The sequence below is a fragment of the Danio rerio genome, chromosome 14 (assembly GCF_049306965.1).
Source record: "Danio rerio strain Tuebingen ecotype United States chromosome 14, GRCz12tu, whole genome shotgun sequence".
Lineage (NCBI taxonomy): Eukaryota > Metazoa > Chordata > Actinopteri > Cypriniformes > Danionidae > Danio > Danio rerio.
The window spans coordinates 3,213,348-3,229,683 of NC_133189.1; the positions used below are offsets into that span (position 1 = coordinate 3,213,348).

The following is a 16,336-nucleotide window of genomic DNA, read 5'->3' on the forward strand; positions in this document are numbered from 1 at the left end:
GAAAACAAATTAATGAATGAATTGATTCAAACTCAAAACTGGACTGACACAGTTTCAGTTTACTGTAAACTTCTATGTTAAGCTGCTTTGACACAGTCTACACTGTAAAAGTGCTCCAGAAATAAAGGTGAATTGAACAGAATTGAGTTCAGGTGTGTTTGATTAGAAGGAGGTTGAAAATGTGTACTTTTGATGTGCTTCAGGAACAGGGTTGGGAAACACTACTCTAAATAATTTATTTCATATTAGTAAAAAATGTAGACCGCGCCCTCTAGTGGATTTGTCATCTGAAACGTGCAACACAGCATACCCAAAGCAACATCTTTAAGTTTAGTTTTACAAAAATGCAGGCTGAGGCACGTATTTCCAATGACCCTTGGTTGGAAATAGAATTAGATTTCGAAGGCTCCATCTGTTAATATCCTTCCATCCCTCCATCCATCCATCCATCATTCCAATCATCCATCCATTCATCCATCCATCTCTCTATCGGTGTGTATTTCCAATGACCCTTGGTTGGAAATAAAATTAGATTCAGAAGGCTCCATCTGTATGGTAACAACATTCTCTGCTGCACTTATATTTATTAAATGAGAGATAATAAAGTGAATAGAGCAAATATGTTGTCTGCTTTATTTACTCTTTTCAGTCTAAAGAGTCTTTAGACCTTGTGGGAACTCTTAAGATAGATGCACCATTCATACACTGTTTGTGCGCATATTCACTGAACAATTATCCGCCGGTTCATGACCGTATCTTATTTTTAACACTGAAAGGGTCCGTATTTGTGCAGGTAAGAGCCAGTCCAGTGATTCAGGGTGATATATATATATATATATATATATATATCTACCTACCTACCTACCTACCTACCTACCTACCTACCTACCTACCTACCTACCTACCTACCTACCTACCTACCTACCTACCTACCTACCTACCTACCTACCTACCTACCTACCTACCTACCTACCTACCTACCTACCTACCTACCTACCTACCTACCTACCTACCTACCTACCTACCTACCTACCTACCTACCTACCTACCTACCTACCTACCTACCTACCTACCTACCTACCTACCTACCTACCTACCTACCTACCTACCTACCTACCTACCTACCTACCTACCTACCTACCTACCTACCTACCTACCTACCTACCTACCTACCTACCTACCTACCTACCTACCTACCTACCTACCTACCTACCTACCTACCTACCTACCTACCTACCTACCTACCTACCTACCTACCTACCTACCTACCTACCTACCTACCTACCTACCTACCTACCTACCTACCTACCTACCTACCTACCTACCTACCTACCTACCTACCTACCTACCTACCTACCTACCTACCTACCTACCTACCTACCTACCTACCTACCTACCTACCTACCTACCTACCTACCTACCTACCTACCTACCTACCTACCTACCTACCTACCTACCTACCTACCTACCTACCTACCTACCTACCTACCTACCTACCTACCTACCTACCTACCTACCTACCTACCTACCTACCTACCTACCTACCTACCTACCTACCTACCTACCTACCTACCTACCTACCTACCTACCTACCTACCTACCTACCTACCTACCTACCTACCTACCTACCTACCTACCTACCTACCTACCTACCTACCTACCTACCTACCTACCTACCTACCTACCTATCTATCTATCTATCTATCTATCTATCTATCTATCTATCTATCTATCTATCTATCTATCTATCTATCTGTGTGTAAAAACATTCTACTAAAAAAGACGGGATTATATTACTTATGAAATTGTTCAAGAGTTATTATAGCTGTGACATCACGATTTAATTTAATTAAATTTAGAGTTAACTGCAGAGGTGGGTAGAGTATCCAAATCTATACTCAAGTAAAAGTACAAGTACTTACGGAAATTTTTACTCAACTAAAAGTAACAATTTTAAAAGTTACTCGAGTAAAAGTAAAAAAGTATCTGATGAAAAAAGTACTCACATAAATAGTTACTAGTTACTTTATATATACACACACATATATATATATATATATATATATATATATATATATATATATATATATATATATATATATATATTCAGCCATCATTCCAACATAGGCGCATGCTCTCTAACCGAAAGCGGAAGCCGCATCTCTTTAGCAACCTCACAACCTCTCCAATGCAGTGCCTCGCAATATTTGCAATCATGTCATATGATCATATGATCATATTTATCATCATTTGACAGTAACGGAGTTGCTGATTTTTCTCTAATAATTTACTTGAGTAAGAGTTAAAGTACACATATTTAAATGTACTCAAAAAGTACACGTTACCCAACAACTTCATTCCTTCATTCATTTTCTTGTCGGCTTAGTCCCTTTATTAATCCGGGGTCGCCACAGCAGAATGAACCGCCAACTTATCCAGCAAGTTTTTACGCAGCGGATGCCCTTACAGCCGCAGCCCATCTCTGGGAAACACACACACACACACACACACTACGGACAATTTAGCCTACCCAATTCATCTGTACCGCATGTCTTTGGACTGTGGGGGAAACCGGAGCACCCGGAGGAAACCCACGCGAAGGCAGGGAGAACATGCAAACTCCATACAGAAACGCCAACTGAGCCGAGGTTCGAACCAGCGACCCAGCGACCTTCTTGCTGTGAGGCGAACATGCTACCCACTGCGCCACTGCCTCGCCCCCAACAACTTTACTCAAGTAAATGTAACGAAGTAAATGTAACTCATTCATTCATTCATTTTCTTGTCAGCTTAGTCCCTTTATTAATCTGGGGTCGCCACAGTGGAATGAACCACCAACTTATCCAGCACATTTCATTTATCCGCCAGGAGAGAGAGAGAGCTGTGTGCTGATGTTGGAATTTAAAGCAGACTCCTTCTTCATTGGGACACAATGATCCTGCGTCTGATAGTGTTCATCCAGCAGATGCCCTTCCAGCTGCAACCCATCTCTGGGAAACGTAAATGTAACTCATTACTACCCAATTTTGGTTAACTGTGAGTGGGTGTTTTTGATTTATTTATTTGTTCTATATGGTGTTAATGAATATGTGTCTGTATTTTCACTCATCGAGATATGTAAATATAGTATAATATTTTTAATTTAAAATTCATTTCAAGCTGTGTGCTGACTTTCTATTTCCAGTTTCACTTTAATTTTATGGTGCATATAGTTACATTTTTCTCTCCTCCGGTCTACTATCCACTTAATTTAATGAAGCAGAGGGCTTTAATTAGTGATTTTTCTATTCCAGTCTAGTTTTAGTTTGTTTTAATGATGCACAAAGCCTTAATATAAGTTTTGTGTAATAAAATAATGACTGTCAATATTTTATTATGGAAGATATTTGCTAATAATATTTACAATACACTTTTGTTCTACTTCAATCACTGCACTAGTCATTTTTCCCCCGATAATCACATGTGAATCTGAAAAACACAAGAGAACACTGAAAAAGTAGCACATAATAACAGCTCTCTGATTATCTGCTGTCTATGCGCTATTCATTTCTATATTGATCCAAAATCTTCCATCTAACACTGCGTCTCTCTCACATCTGATTTTATTCAGGCTGAAGGAAAGGAAATGGAGTGGGTGGGGTTAAAGCAGTGAGGTCACAGATAGGAGGCGCAGGTTCAGCTGGAGGTTCAGGTTTTCCTCTCTGTTCTCGTGCTGGAGGGGGGGATTGCAAAGGACTCAAGAATCCAATATCAACAGCGGACACAGTTCATCCACCTAACCATCCATCACCAAACGCTGCATCATTTACGCCAGGAGAGAGAGAGAGCTGTGTGCTGATATTGGAATTTAAAGGTGACTCCTTCCTCATCGGGACACAATGATCCTGCGTCTGATAGTGTTCAGGTTAAATTCACATCATCGGATTGCTCTCAGACCTCACCTGAGGCTGGATTTACAATAGATTCTGAAGAATAATATTCATTTTAATTTCAACCTGCTTTTTAGGAAACAACTTAAAAAAATTAACTACTTTTTTCCTAAGAAAAAGAAAATGTTCAACATCTAAAACAAACTACATTCTCAAAAAGCATTTACGGTTACAACATACTGCAAATATTACTATTACTGGAATGTGAAAGAATGAGAATTACGGAATGTGAAGTCCAGGTTTGTGAGCAAGAACCACCATGAAATCAGATAATTATTAACACTCATTAACATCATTTTCTTCTAAGCCTTTTTACATTCTTACAAATCAAACTTCTTCATATAAATATCTATACAACAGTTCTGTCTGGTTCTCGAATCTGATTGGCTGATAGCAGTGCTATATTCTGCAGTCACAGCACTTGTACAGCCTCTTCACCCTTTTGTATTACTCCACTTCCACATGGAGTGACGGCAGATGAATAAATTCACTACGGTTTGACAAATATTGCAGCTGTTGGACAATAATATGTACTTTGGAGGTTTTTTTAGGAGAGAGTGTAGTTGTTTAGATTGCAACTATGCAGTTTATTTATAAGGAGAGTGCCTATTTTTAATATTTATCATTTCAGAGATCTAGCACATTAATGACCATCAGCCTGTCATTGAGCAGAGCAATTGACGACGATTGACGTTCCGCCGCAAGATAGCGACAGAGACCGCACAATAAATCCGAAAAAGAAAAAAAAAAACAGCGTAAATTTTAAAGTACAGCTGAACAAATCATTATAAAACACACAAGTAAGTCAATTTCTTTCTTTTGTATGTTGTAGTGCTGTATTTATATCTCAGTAATCTGCTAATGCTTGCTGTACTTTGGCATTTTCAAGGTTAATTATTGTTATATCCCGATTAAAACAGAGAAATATTGAGAAATCTCAGCCTTATAATCTTAAAATGTGAGCTTAAAATCCCCTTTTTTTTGTCATCGCTCTATATATTACACTAGAGAATCATTCAAATACTATCCTAAAGAGATGTTGGTCAATGAGCAATGGTTTCTGCAGTTCTGAAGTCAGCTGCAGATGTGAATGAACAACGGGAGAAAGTAGTTCCTCATACAAAAGGATTTTTGAGACTCTTCGTATTTGTACGAAGTATTCACAATTATGCTGTCGAACTGTTGTATAAACACAATATTACACTCGTAGCTGTGTGATATGGCCGTATATTGTCACTGGTGGGACATTAAGACACTTGGCCAACATATATATATATATATAAATATATATATATATATATATATATATATATATATATATATATATATATATATATATATATATATATATATATATATATATATATATATATATATATATATATATATATATATATATATATATATGGGCCTTGATTTTGTCCGTACGGAATTGATTGAACTGTGGTTTGCTATTGGTGGATATCATATGATTGACAGGTTGATCCCACTCCTATTACATAAACAGCAATTTAAAAGTAAAAAGATGTTGATAGAAAATGAGTGACACTTATTATTATTATTATTATTTATTAATATGTTAATATTTACTTTTATTATTAATTAATAATTATTAATTATTAATAATAAATATACATCCTATTACCATAAGTAGTGCTGGACCATTTTGTCCCCCAACAAATGACGCAAACATATACACAGTATATATATATATATATATATATATATATATATATATATATATATATATATATATATATATATATATATATATATATATATATATAACAGTTTATGATTTATGATTCTGAAATTAATACAATGATTTACTTCACTCTTCAGTAGATTTAGTCAATCTGAACCTGAATTAATCTGAATCACACACACACACACACACACACACACACACAAAACACACACACACACACACACACACACACACACACACACACACACACACACACACACACACACACACACACACACACACACACACACACACACACACACACACACTTTATTAAATATAGAAAAAACATAACTAGGCCTACAAATGTTATCTTGTTTGTGAGCAGTGTGTAGTAAGTGTTAATATCTCACCTTTGAGGCATACGTGTGTCCGTCAGAACCGCACACCAAACTGGAGTGAACAACAGGACATGGCCTACATTTCCCATGATTCACAGCTCCCATCCAACGCTTATGAGGGATATTTCCTTTTTTGGCTTTAACACTAAACAGGGGAAGAGAGAAAACGAGATTATTTCAGAAATACAGCCATATGTTTGTCTCATATCCAGCCCAAATATCTACAAATTCTTAAGTCAAGAAGCATTTTTAGACAATAAATAAAAAGAAATATATATATAAAGATAGATAGATAGATAGATAGATAGATAGATAGATAGATAGATAGATAGATAGATAGATAGATAGATAGATAGATAGATAGATAGATAGATAGATAGATAGATAGATAGATAGATAGATAGATAGATAGATAGATAGATAGATAGATCACTGCCAATTTGAAGTTATTTAGCGGTTGTTATTTTGGTATAACATCCCTTGGAATGTTACAACTGACCGATCAGAATCGAGGATTGCTGGACAGCCGTGTAATACGGGAGTGATAAAGTCTGTGTTCATTTAATTATAATAGGCTAATCTGGGCAAAGCCAAACAGTAGTTTTATAAAGCAACTAATAATTAGCGTATCATCTATCACAGACACTGTAGCTCTAATGTTACTCAATCTGCTGTTAAAAAACAAAAGGTCCACTACCATCATGCTTTAAACAAAGAATCAAAATAATGAATTGGATGTACTGTAGATATCAGAGAAAATTATAGGTGCAGATGGGAGGCGTGTGGATGGTCTGTTTGAAGCAGTGGTTCGGGTGACATTTGAGCTAATCTGCATATCTCTACTGCACACACACACAAACGCGTAAGATCAGAGTAGACTAGTAAATATATCCCTAAATACTACATATAGTTTGCAGCAGAAATATTTTACACTTATTAAATATGTATGAAATATAAGTGTCTCCTTGTATCTAATCATTAAAAGAAAAAGCACATTTTGAAACACACTCTTTGCTATTTTTTAAACACTCTCCTATATTTCTCAAATTGACATGTGATCCTTGTGAAAAAAATATCAAGTGCTTTAACTGAAGTAGAAAAAAAGGTGTCAGAACTCTTGTGCACAGCTGGCTTATGCAAATCATTGTCATATTTAAAACTTCACTACAAAAAGAAAGGAAAAACAATTGGTGATAAAGCTGGTGTTACATTTACATACATTTGGCGTGCCAAACAAATACTATTTGAAACTATTGTTTATGTCACAGCAAGCCTTTACATTGGCAGCCAATGTCATTCATTAACATTATTCAAATTACCATCATAAGAGAGAGCTTCTGATAAGCAGACTGACTCTTCTGGCATCTACATGATTGTGGAGATGAGAGGTAATAACTGACGCAGTGCCTCCTCCTAGCAGTGTGATTTATAGAGTGTCATTGCTAATCTCTCAGACAATGACGCTTTGACTCGGAGTTTCAAAGTTCCAAAAATGTGTAAGAACAGGCAGCATGCAAAAAAGTGAAGATTCGCTTCAGGATTAAATTATAGAAGTGCTATACCTGTGTACATTTTACTAAGACATGCTTGAGTGTAGTAAGATCTGGTCAAGCGTACTAAACCTGGTAAAGTGTAGTATGACTTGCTCAAGTATACTGAGAACTGGTTGAGTGTACTAAGATCTGGTCAAATGTAGTAAGACCTGGTCATGTGCACTAGGATCTGGTCAAGGGTATTAAGACTTGGTCAAGTGTACTAAGATCTGGTCAAGAGAACTACGTACTGGTTGAGTGTACTAAGATCTGGTCAACTGTACTAAGGTCTGGTCATATGCAGTAAAACCTGGCCAAGTGTACTAAGACATGGTTAAGTATAGCAACACCTGGTCAAGTTTAGTAAGATCTGGTCAAGTGCAGAAAAACCTAGTAAAGTGTACTAAGACATGGTCAAGTGTAGTAACACTTGGTCAAAGTAGTAAGGCCTTGTCAATTGTAGTAACACCTTGTCAAGTGTACTAAGACCAAGTCAAGTATAGCAACATCTGGACAAGTTTAGTACGATCTGGTCAAGTGCAGTAAGACCTGGTCAAGTGTAGTAAGACCTGGTCAATCTACTGAGACCTAGTTAAGTGTATTAAGAATTGGTCAAGGTACAGTAGTAAGACCTAGTCAAGTGTAGTACGTTCCGATCAAGTGTAGTAAGACCTGGTCAATCTTCTAAGACCTAGTTTAGTGTATTAAGAATGGGTCAAGGTAGTAAGACCTAGTCAAGTGTAGTACGCGCTGGTCAAGTGTATTAAGACCTGGTCAATCTTCTAAGACCTAGTTAAGTGTATTAAGAATTGGTCAAGGTAGTAAGACCTAGTCAAGTGTAGCACGTTCCGGTCAAGTGTAGCAAGACCTGGTCAAGTTTAGTAAGATCGGGATAAGTGCAGTAAGACCTGGTCAAGTGTACTAAGACCTGGTCAAGTGTACTAAGACCTAATCAAGTGTATTAAGTCCTGGTCGAGTGTAGTAAGATCTGTTTAGATGTACTAAGACCTGGTTAAATGTAGTAAAACCTGGTCTAGCTTAGTAAGATCTGGTCAAGTGTCTTGAGACCTGGCCAAGTGTAGCAATACCTGGTCAAGTAGACTAAGATGTACGAAAATCAGGTCAAGTGTAGTAAGACTTGGTCAAGTGTTCTAAGATCTGGTCAACTGTACTAAGACCTGGCAAAATGTAGTAAAACCTGACTAAGTGTACTAGGATTTGATCAAGTGTAGTAAGACCTAGTCAAGTGTACTTAGACCTAGTCAAGTGTAGCAACACCTGGTCAAGTAGACTAAAATGTACGAGGACCAGGTCAAGTGTAGTAAGTCTTGGTCAAGTGTTCTAAGATCTGGTCAAGTGTAGTAAGACCTGGTCAAGTGTACTAAGACCTGATAAAGTGCACCATGTCCTGTTCAAATGTAGTAAGTCTGGGTAAGTGTAGTAAGAATTTGTCAAGGTAGTAAGACCTGGTCAAGAGTAGTAAAATCTAGTCAATAATAGTAAGACCTGATCAAGTGTAGCAATCTGATCCTGACCTGATCAAATGGACTAACACTGGTCAAGGATAATAAGATCTGGTCTAGTGTACTTATACCCGGTCAAGTGCACTAAGATCTGGTCAAGTGTAGTAAGACCTGGACGAATGTAGTAAGGCCCTGATGAACAGCCAAGTGAAAATGAATATAACAGACAGCGCTCAATTCTGAGGGGGATTAGAGTTTATGAGAAGATGAAATCTTACACCACATGGGCTGATCAGATATATCACACACACAAACACACACTGGAGATAAAGAACGTGACAAAAGACGTCTGTAATGCCAACCGCATTCACACTCCAAATGTCAATATCTCACAGAAAGCGTGAAGCCTGATGATCTGATGGTGATAAACAAATATCATCTCTGTCTGTATCTCACCGCTGACATCATACTCCAACAGAAGTCAGTGCAAAAGATTTTCTGTTTATCCCTCATGTTCACCAAACATACAGCAAAAAAGTATTATTGTATCTCAAACAGAAGATTTTAAAGTCTACATTAAATGGTCCAAATCTGAATTTTTATTAAGGCCAAAAGTCAGGAACAACTGATTTTACATAACTTTACAAAGTCAGACCTCATTCATTCACTTGTCGGCTTAGTCCCTTTATTAATCCGGGGTCACCACAGTGGAATGAACCACCTACTTATCCAGCAAGTTTTTTATCCAGCAAACCATCTCTGGGAAATATCCACACACACATTCACACACACTACGGACAATTTAGCCTACCCAATTCACCTGTACCGCATGACTTTGGACTGTGGGGGAAACCGGAGCACCCGGAGGAAACCCACGCGAAGGCAGGGAGAACATGCAAACTCCACACAGAAAAGCCAACTGACCCGAGGCTCGAACCAGTGACCCAGCGACCTTCTTGCTGTGAGGTGACAGCTCTACCTACTCCGCCACTGCCTCGCCCAAAGTCAGACCTTACTGTCCTAATTAAAGAATTACAAATCAACACATGATCATATTATTAATTATTTATTTGGTTTAAATAAATGTAATCTAGAGGCCTTTGCTTTTCATATAAGCCACTTCTGATACTAAATGATGAACTAGAAGTCAAGTTGTTGTTCCTAAAGCTTGGATAGGCAACACGACTTTGTCAGGTAGTGTATGTAAGGATAAGCAGAGTTATCTTACATCATCTTGGAAGGGCTTATGTTGCTTTAATGACCAACTGACTGCACATTTTCTCACACATTACACGACTGCTTGCAAATAAATAAGCGCAGATGAAATATTGATTCAAGCTGGATTATTTTATTATGCGAGCAGAAAGAGACCATGGAGTGATGTGATTTGAAACTCGCACAGCTATTTAGGAAGTCATTCAGTAGGGACAATGGTCAATTTAGCAGCTACCGATTTGCAAAAACAGTAATACAGAAAGTACTGGAAGTCCGAACGCTGCGGGTGTAATAAAATGAACTCGGTCCAGTCCTTCTGAACCCATCCACGAAAACATTGCTGGGTCAGAACGAGCTGAATCTGCCTTGAGCGGTGCTTTTATAATAATGTAATAATACAGCGGGATACACAATAATGGAGTATATTACAGCCTATTATTGTGCATTACATTATGACTCTGTAATTCACACTTCATTGCGTTATATTGAAGTATATTTGTAATATCGGCTCAGCACTGAGGAAGTGGAAATTACACTGCTTTGCTGAATCTGTTCTCTGATCAGTCATACTGAGGACAGTTCAGACCGAAAGAATGAGTTTCATAATTGGACTTTGACTGAACTTAAATGTTTAATTCTCATCAAGTAAAAGATCCTCACAGCAAGAAGGTCGCTGGTTCGAGTCCTAGCTGGGCCAGTTGGTATTTCTGTGTGGAGTTTGCATGTTCTCTCTTTGTTGGTGTGGGTTTCCTCCGGGTGCTCTGGTTTCCCCCACAATCCAAACACATTAACTATAAGTAAACTGGATGAACTAAATTGGCCGTAGTGTATGAGTGTAAATGAGTGTGTATGGGTGCTGTGTAAAACATATGCTGGAATAGTTGCCTGTGGCAACTCCTGATAAATAAAAGGACTAAGCTGAAGGAAAATAAATGAATAATACAGGTTGAAACATGGTGTGAACACCGCTACTCCTAATACTGAACAACCAATTTTACCTATCGACCCGCCCGCCCGCTCGCTTCCCTAAACCCGAGCAACAGTTTACAAAAAGCCGTCCAAAAAAATTAAAAGCTCTGAATTTTTTTCTATCGTGTTTTCGGATTTCACCGCGTCCTCACCCTGTTACAAAACTCGTTCACTTAATTTTTAGGATTCTTTTTTTGTCTTACCTGATTGCTGGAACCGATCTTCCCCGGACTCAAAACCGATCGCCGCGGTCGACTCCTCTCTGTATCTCGAGCCTGCCGACGTACGAGGTGAGCCGAGTGAACAAACGGCCGGCAAGCGCAATAGGGAACGGCGTCAAACCGCCCCTTAGCGTTCGCTTGAAAAAAATAAAGCGGGACTACGTTTTCAGAATGAGCTTGGGTTGCATTCAAAAGATGCCCCTCTTAACGCAAAGAGCGCATTCAATCGGCCCCTTATGCAGCCAAACTAAAAATATATAAAATAATATTTTTAATCGTTTGACTGATACCATTAATCGTTTATAAAAGCACCCTTTCGGTTAACGGTTAATCAATTATTTTGAGCATCCCTAGTTAGTTTGCATTCACATTTATGTTTTCATCCAACTATCCGCTTGTTAAGTGGTGACGTGTTTGTGATGTATGTATACTGTTTCTGGGTCCAAGCCGCCATTCATTTGAGTGGAGAAATCATTCGTTTATGATCACGTTTTATTCCTGCTACACATTAAAGTTAATTTTATATTGAATCATAGTGTACACAACAATCTCTGGGCTCGCTGCATAACAAATACCAACAATTTAACAATTTATAAAAAATCTATCACTTTCTGGCTATCGGATATTAGGCATGGACATGTATATTGCGATCGTGATTTTCGAAAGTATTAAATCGCTTTGTAAACGTTTATTATTACCATTTCATGAGTCTCCCCATTGAGTTGAATAGAGCGCTTGGACCCGGAAGCCGCTTCGCGTGACGTCACACTTAACAAGCGGATGGTAACCCTAAAAGAGCACACTAGATTTTACCTCAGAGTCAGCATTTGTTTATTTTCAGTTAATTTGAGAATGCTTTAACACAAACAATATCAACTCATTATATCACGCTGCGCCATAAGTGAAAGCAGTCTTTGATTTTTGTGGACCCAAATTTCCCCCAACGATTAGTGCAGAAACTGTGAATAAAGCAAAAAGTGTGCGGGCTCCTTATGACTTATTAACATGTGTTATTTTGTGGTGCATAATCCAGTGGAGCTCCTCATGCATAATGTAGCGCTCTGATTTAAGGTGTAAATTAATGATCAGGAAGCATCGGCTACACCTCATGTGCTGGTCATTAATGATAGATTGACCAATGCAGCGATAAAGCAGAAGGAAAAGCATTATCGCCCACTGGCAGCGCTTTGGCTTTCTAATCTGATCAGTGCGCTGTTATTTTCTCAGGGAGACGTGATATTTGCCGTGCCAGCGTGCTTTGTGTTTGCACATGTAAGAGAGCATTAGTAATTCAGCTTGGTAAACTGCTCAAACGGCCATTACACAATTAATATTGCAGCAATTGGATGAGAAGAGGGTGGAGTCAAGAGGCTGCTGTCGCTATGACGACGACTCACAATAGACACTAATGGAATGTTAATGTGACCCTGGACAAACAGAGCAGATTCCAGAGTGTAAACAGCTTAGAGGAGCCATTAGACACGAGGACATGTGCTCATATTTATTTGCGATCCTGGAATACATTTTAAGGATTACAGAAAACTAGATAATCAGAGTTTCCAGAGTTTTCCTATCAAAGAAAAACCAGCAGCTCATCTTCTATAAACAGTTCAGTATTGTTCACAAAACTTCAATATACACTACAAAAGAAATGTCAGTGATTTCACATTCATACTACACACATTCATACACTCAAAAGTAAACAAAATGAACAAAGTTCTTGAGTTCTTTTGTTGACAACTTAATTGTCTTATGTTCATTCCACTTAAATTTGTAAAAACTATTAGGTTAACTTAATGGATTTGTGTTACGGTGTGGAACCCAGCGTTTTTTACAGTGTACTACTGTATATACACAAAAAAAAGAATACTTATATTTTATAATTACTAATATTAATCACAAAATAAGATTTAAACAAATGCAATACCGAATTCACATAAAACATACGATATTTTTATTTAGTAATGTTCAACTTTATTTAATTCTTATTGTTGTGTATTGTCTGTTGGGCCAAAATTTGTAAGTCAATGTGTTTAAATAAAAAAAAAAAAAAAAAAAAGTATATAAAATAAAATAAATAAATTAATTAACAAATTAATTAATTAAACAATTTTATCAGAATTACGTAACAAGAAAAACAAAGTATTTTCTACATAATTAAATGGTAATATTGTTTATTTTCTAAACAATTAAACAAATTAATTATATAGCTCGATTCCACAAAGATGTTCAACTTTGCAGCTCTGTGACATTTTTCAAGACTGAAGGTCAGTATTGATTTTATTTTATTTCCTTTTTTTTCTATCTATTATTATTTTAATTTGATCTCTTATTGTTAATTGTTGTGTAAATGTTTGTTGGACCACAATTGGCATGTGTTTGAATATTTTAAAACCAAAAAGAAAATGAATGAATGAACAAAAATAAAATAAAATAAAATAAAATAAAATAAAATTTAATTTAATTTAATTTAATTTAATTTAATAAAAAAATAATAATAAAATAAAATAAAATAAAATAAAATAAAATAAAATAAAATAAAATTAAATTAAATTAAATTGAATTAAATTAAATTAAATTTAATAAAATTTAATTTAAATTAAATGAACAAACAAATGAACGAACGAATGAATAAACGAAATTTAATCGTAATAGCGTAACAATAAAAACTAATTATTTTCTACGCAAATAAATGTTAAGATTTTTTTTCATAAAAGTTTAACAAATTAATAATATAGCTTAGGTCAATTCCACAAAGATGATAAACTTCGAAGCACCATGACCTTTTAAGGACAGAACTAAAGGTCAGTATTTCTTTTCTTTTCTTTTGTTTTCTTCATTTCATTTATTAAGTGTATCTATCTATTATTATTTTACTTTTATCTCTTATTGTTAATTGTTGTGTATATATTTGTTGGACCAAAATTTGCATGTGTTTGGATATTTTAACAATAATAAAAAAAGTACATAAAATAAAATAAAATACAAGAAAAATTAAATAAATTAAAATTAAAAGAATGAATGAACGAACAAACAAAATTCAATCGTAATAGTGTAACAATAAAAACTAAATATTTTCTATGTAATTAAATGTTAAATGTTTATTTTCTTAACAGTTTAACAAATGATTAATATAGTTGAGTTTTAGCAATTCCACAAAGATGATCAACTTTGGAGCTCTGTGACATTTTAAAGACTGAACTTCTGTCGAGTCAACATTTGTCTTGACAATTGTTTTCTAATTGAGTAAAAACCCTATTTGCTGTCCTACATGCACACACACACACACACACACACACACACACACACACACACACACACACACACAGTTGTCTGCATGTCTTACCTGTGCTGAGCTGGCTTGTGATTGGTGCAGATGGCGGTCTGGTAGTCGTGACTCACACACACTTTGTGAGGAGGACAGTGAACCTTCATGCAGGGGTCTTTAGTGCTGTCCAGCCCTGAAACACACAGAAAGACTTCATTTAGCAGGACAACCTAGATCTGTTCAGCTCCAGTTCATCTGCTCTCTGATCTGTGTTTATGTCTTCCTCAAACACGCACATACTCTCTCCCTCCTCTTTCTTTTACATCGCTGTTCTTTTGTTTTCCGTTTTTTTTCTCTCTCCAGGAAAAGAAAGAGAAAGCAGATTCGGTCAGATGGCATGAAAGGAAGAGAGAGAATCTGACGGAGGAGAGGAGAGCTTTACTCTGGCAAACACACAGGAGAAACAATGCAGCAGCCTTCTGGCAAATGTTTTATCATCTCTCACACACACACACACACACAGCGTTGACGTTGAGCAATAGCTCAGTGTAAACATTTCCTGACAAATGGAGGAAGAGGAGAAACAGTGTCTCGCGCCCTGCCATCTTTCCCTCTCTCGCACAGGTAATGCAGTTCCTCTGGCAGGATGTAGGAGGATGAGGAGGAGTAGAGTGTGTGTATGTGTGTGTGGAGATCATTACGAGAACTCATGAGACATTCATCTCCGTCAGGAAACATTAAACACACACGTTTCCCTTGCCATTTATTACACTGCAAATTCCGAGTATCAGCTGGACTGAACTAACATCAGGATATTTAGCTAGTGTGTGTGTGTGTGTCTGAAACACACAGGTGGGTTTAACGGAGGTCAAACACTCCATCACTCCCTCTGACCTTCACATGTCTGAGTGTGTGTTCGCTGTGGAAGTTTGATGCCAACCTGCTGTTCATCTGGAGCGCAGCCATGCCAACTGGCCTCCAATGCAACACACATACACACACACACACAATTTACAGCACTTATCACTCCTGTTACAGGATTAAGCTCCTCATATTTAAAGAGACAGTTCACCATCCTGCACTCAAAGAATCACTACAGGATGGGTTATTTATATGGATACATCTTAATAAAATGGGAATGGTTGGTGATATTAACGTCGTGTTTGTGGCACATTAGTAGATGTGAGGGGGCAAACGTTTCAAGATGGGTGGTGAAAACGGTGGCCATTTTGAAGTCGGCCATCTTGGATCCAACTTTTGGTTTTTTTCGATAGGAAGATGGTCATGTGACACATCAAACTTATTGGGAGTTTCACAAGAAAAACAATGGTGTGTTTGGTTTTAACATAACTTTATTCTGCAATGAGTTATTTACACGTTTCTGACCACTTATAAAATGTGTTCAATGTGCTGCCCATTGTGTTGGATTGTCAATGCAACCCTCTACTCCAGGGGTGTTAAACTCAATTCCTGGAGGGCCGAAGCCCTGCACAGTTTAGTTCCGACTCTGCTCCAACACACTTACCTGTAGGTTTCAATCAAGCCTGAAGGACTCAATTAGTTTGATCAGGTGTGTTTAATTAGGGTTGGAACTAAACTATGCAGAGCTGCGGCCCTTTTGGAACTGAGTTTGACACCTGTGCTCTACTCC

At 37.1% G+C, this 16,336-nt stretch overlaps 1 protein-coding gene across 6 annotated transcripts in view; it reads right to left on the bottom strand.

The window, feature by feature from the left end:
- spock1 (SPARC (osteonectin), cwcv and kazal like domains proteoglycan 1) overlaps window positions 1-16,336 on the bottom strand; it is a 294,145-nt gene that overhangs the window by 52,904 nt on the left and 224,905 nt on the right. For all 6 annotated transcript variants that reach the window (XR_012390146.1, XR_012390147.1, XM_073922464.1 and 3 more), the window contains exons 5-6: window positions 14,764-14,878; window positions 6,030-6,162 (exon numbers count right to left, since the gene is read on the bottom strand). Coding sequence is in view for 4 of the 6 variants with exons in the window: in XM_073922464.1 (XP_073778565.1) it covers window positions 6,030-6,162; window positions 14,764-14,878 (248 nt within the window). In the remaining 2 variants the exon portion in view is untranslated. The remainder of the gene's footprint in view (window positions 1-6,029; window positions 6,163-14,763; window positions 14,879-16,336) is intronic.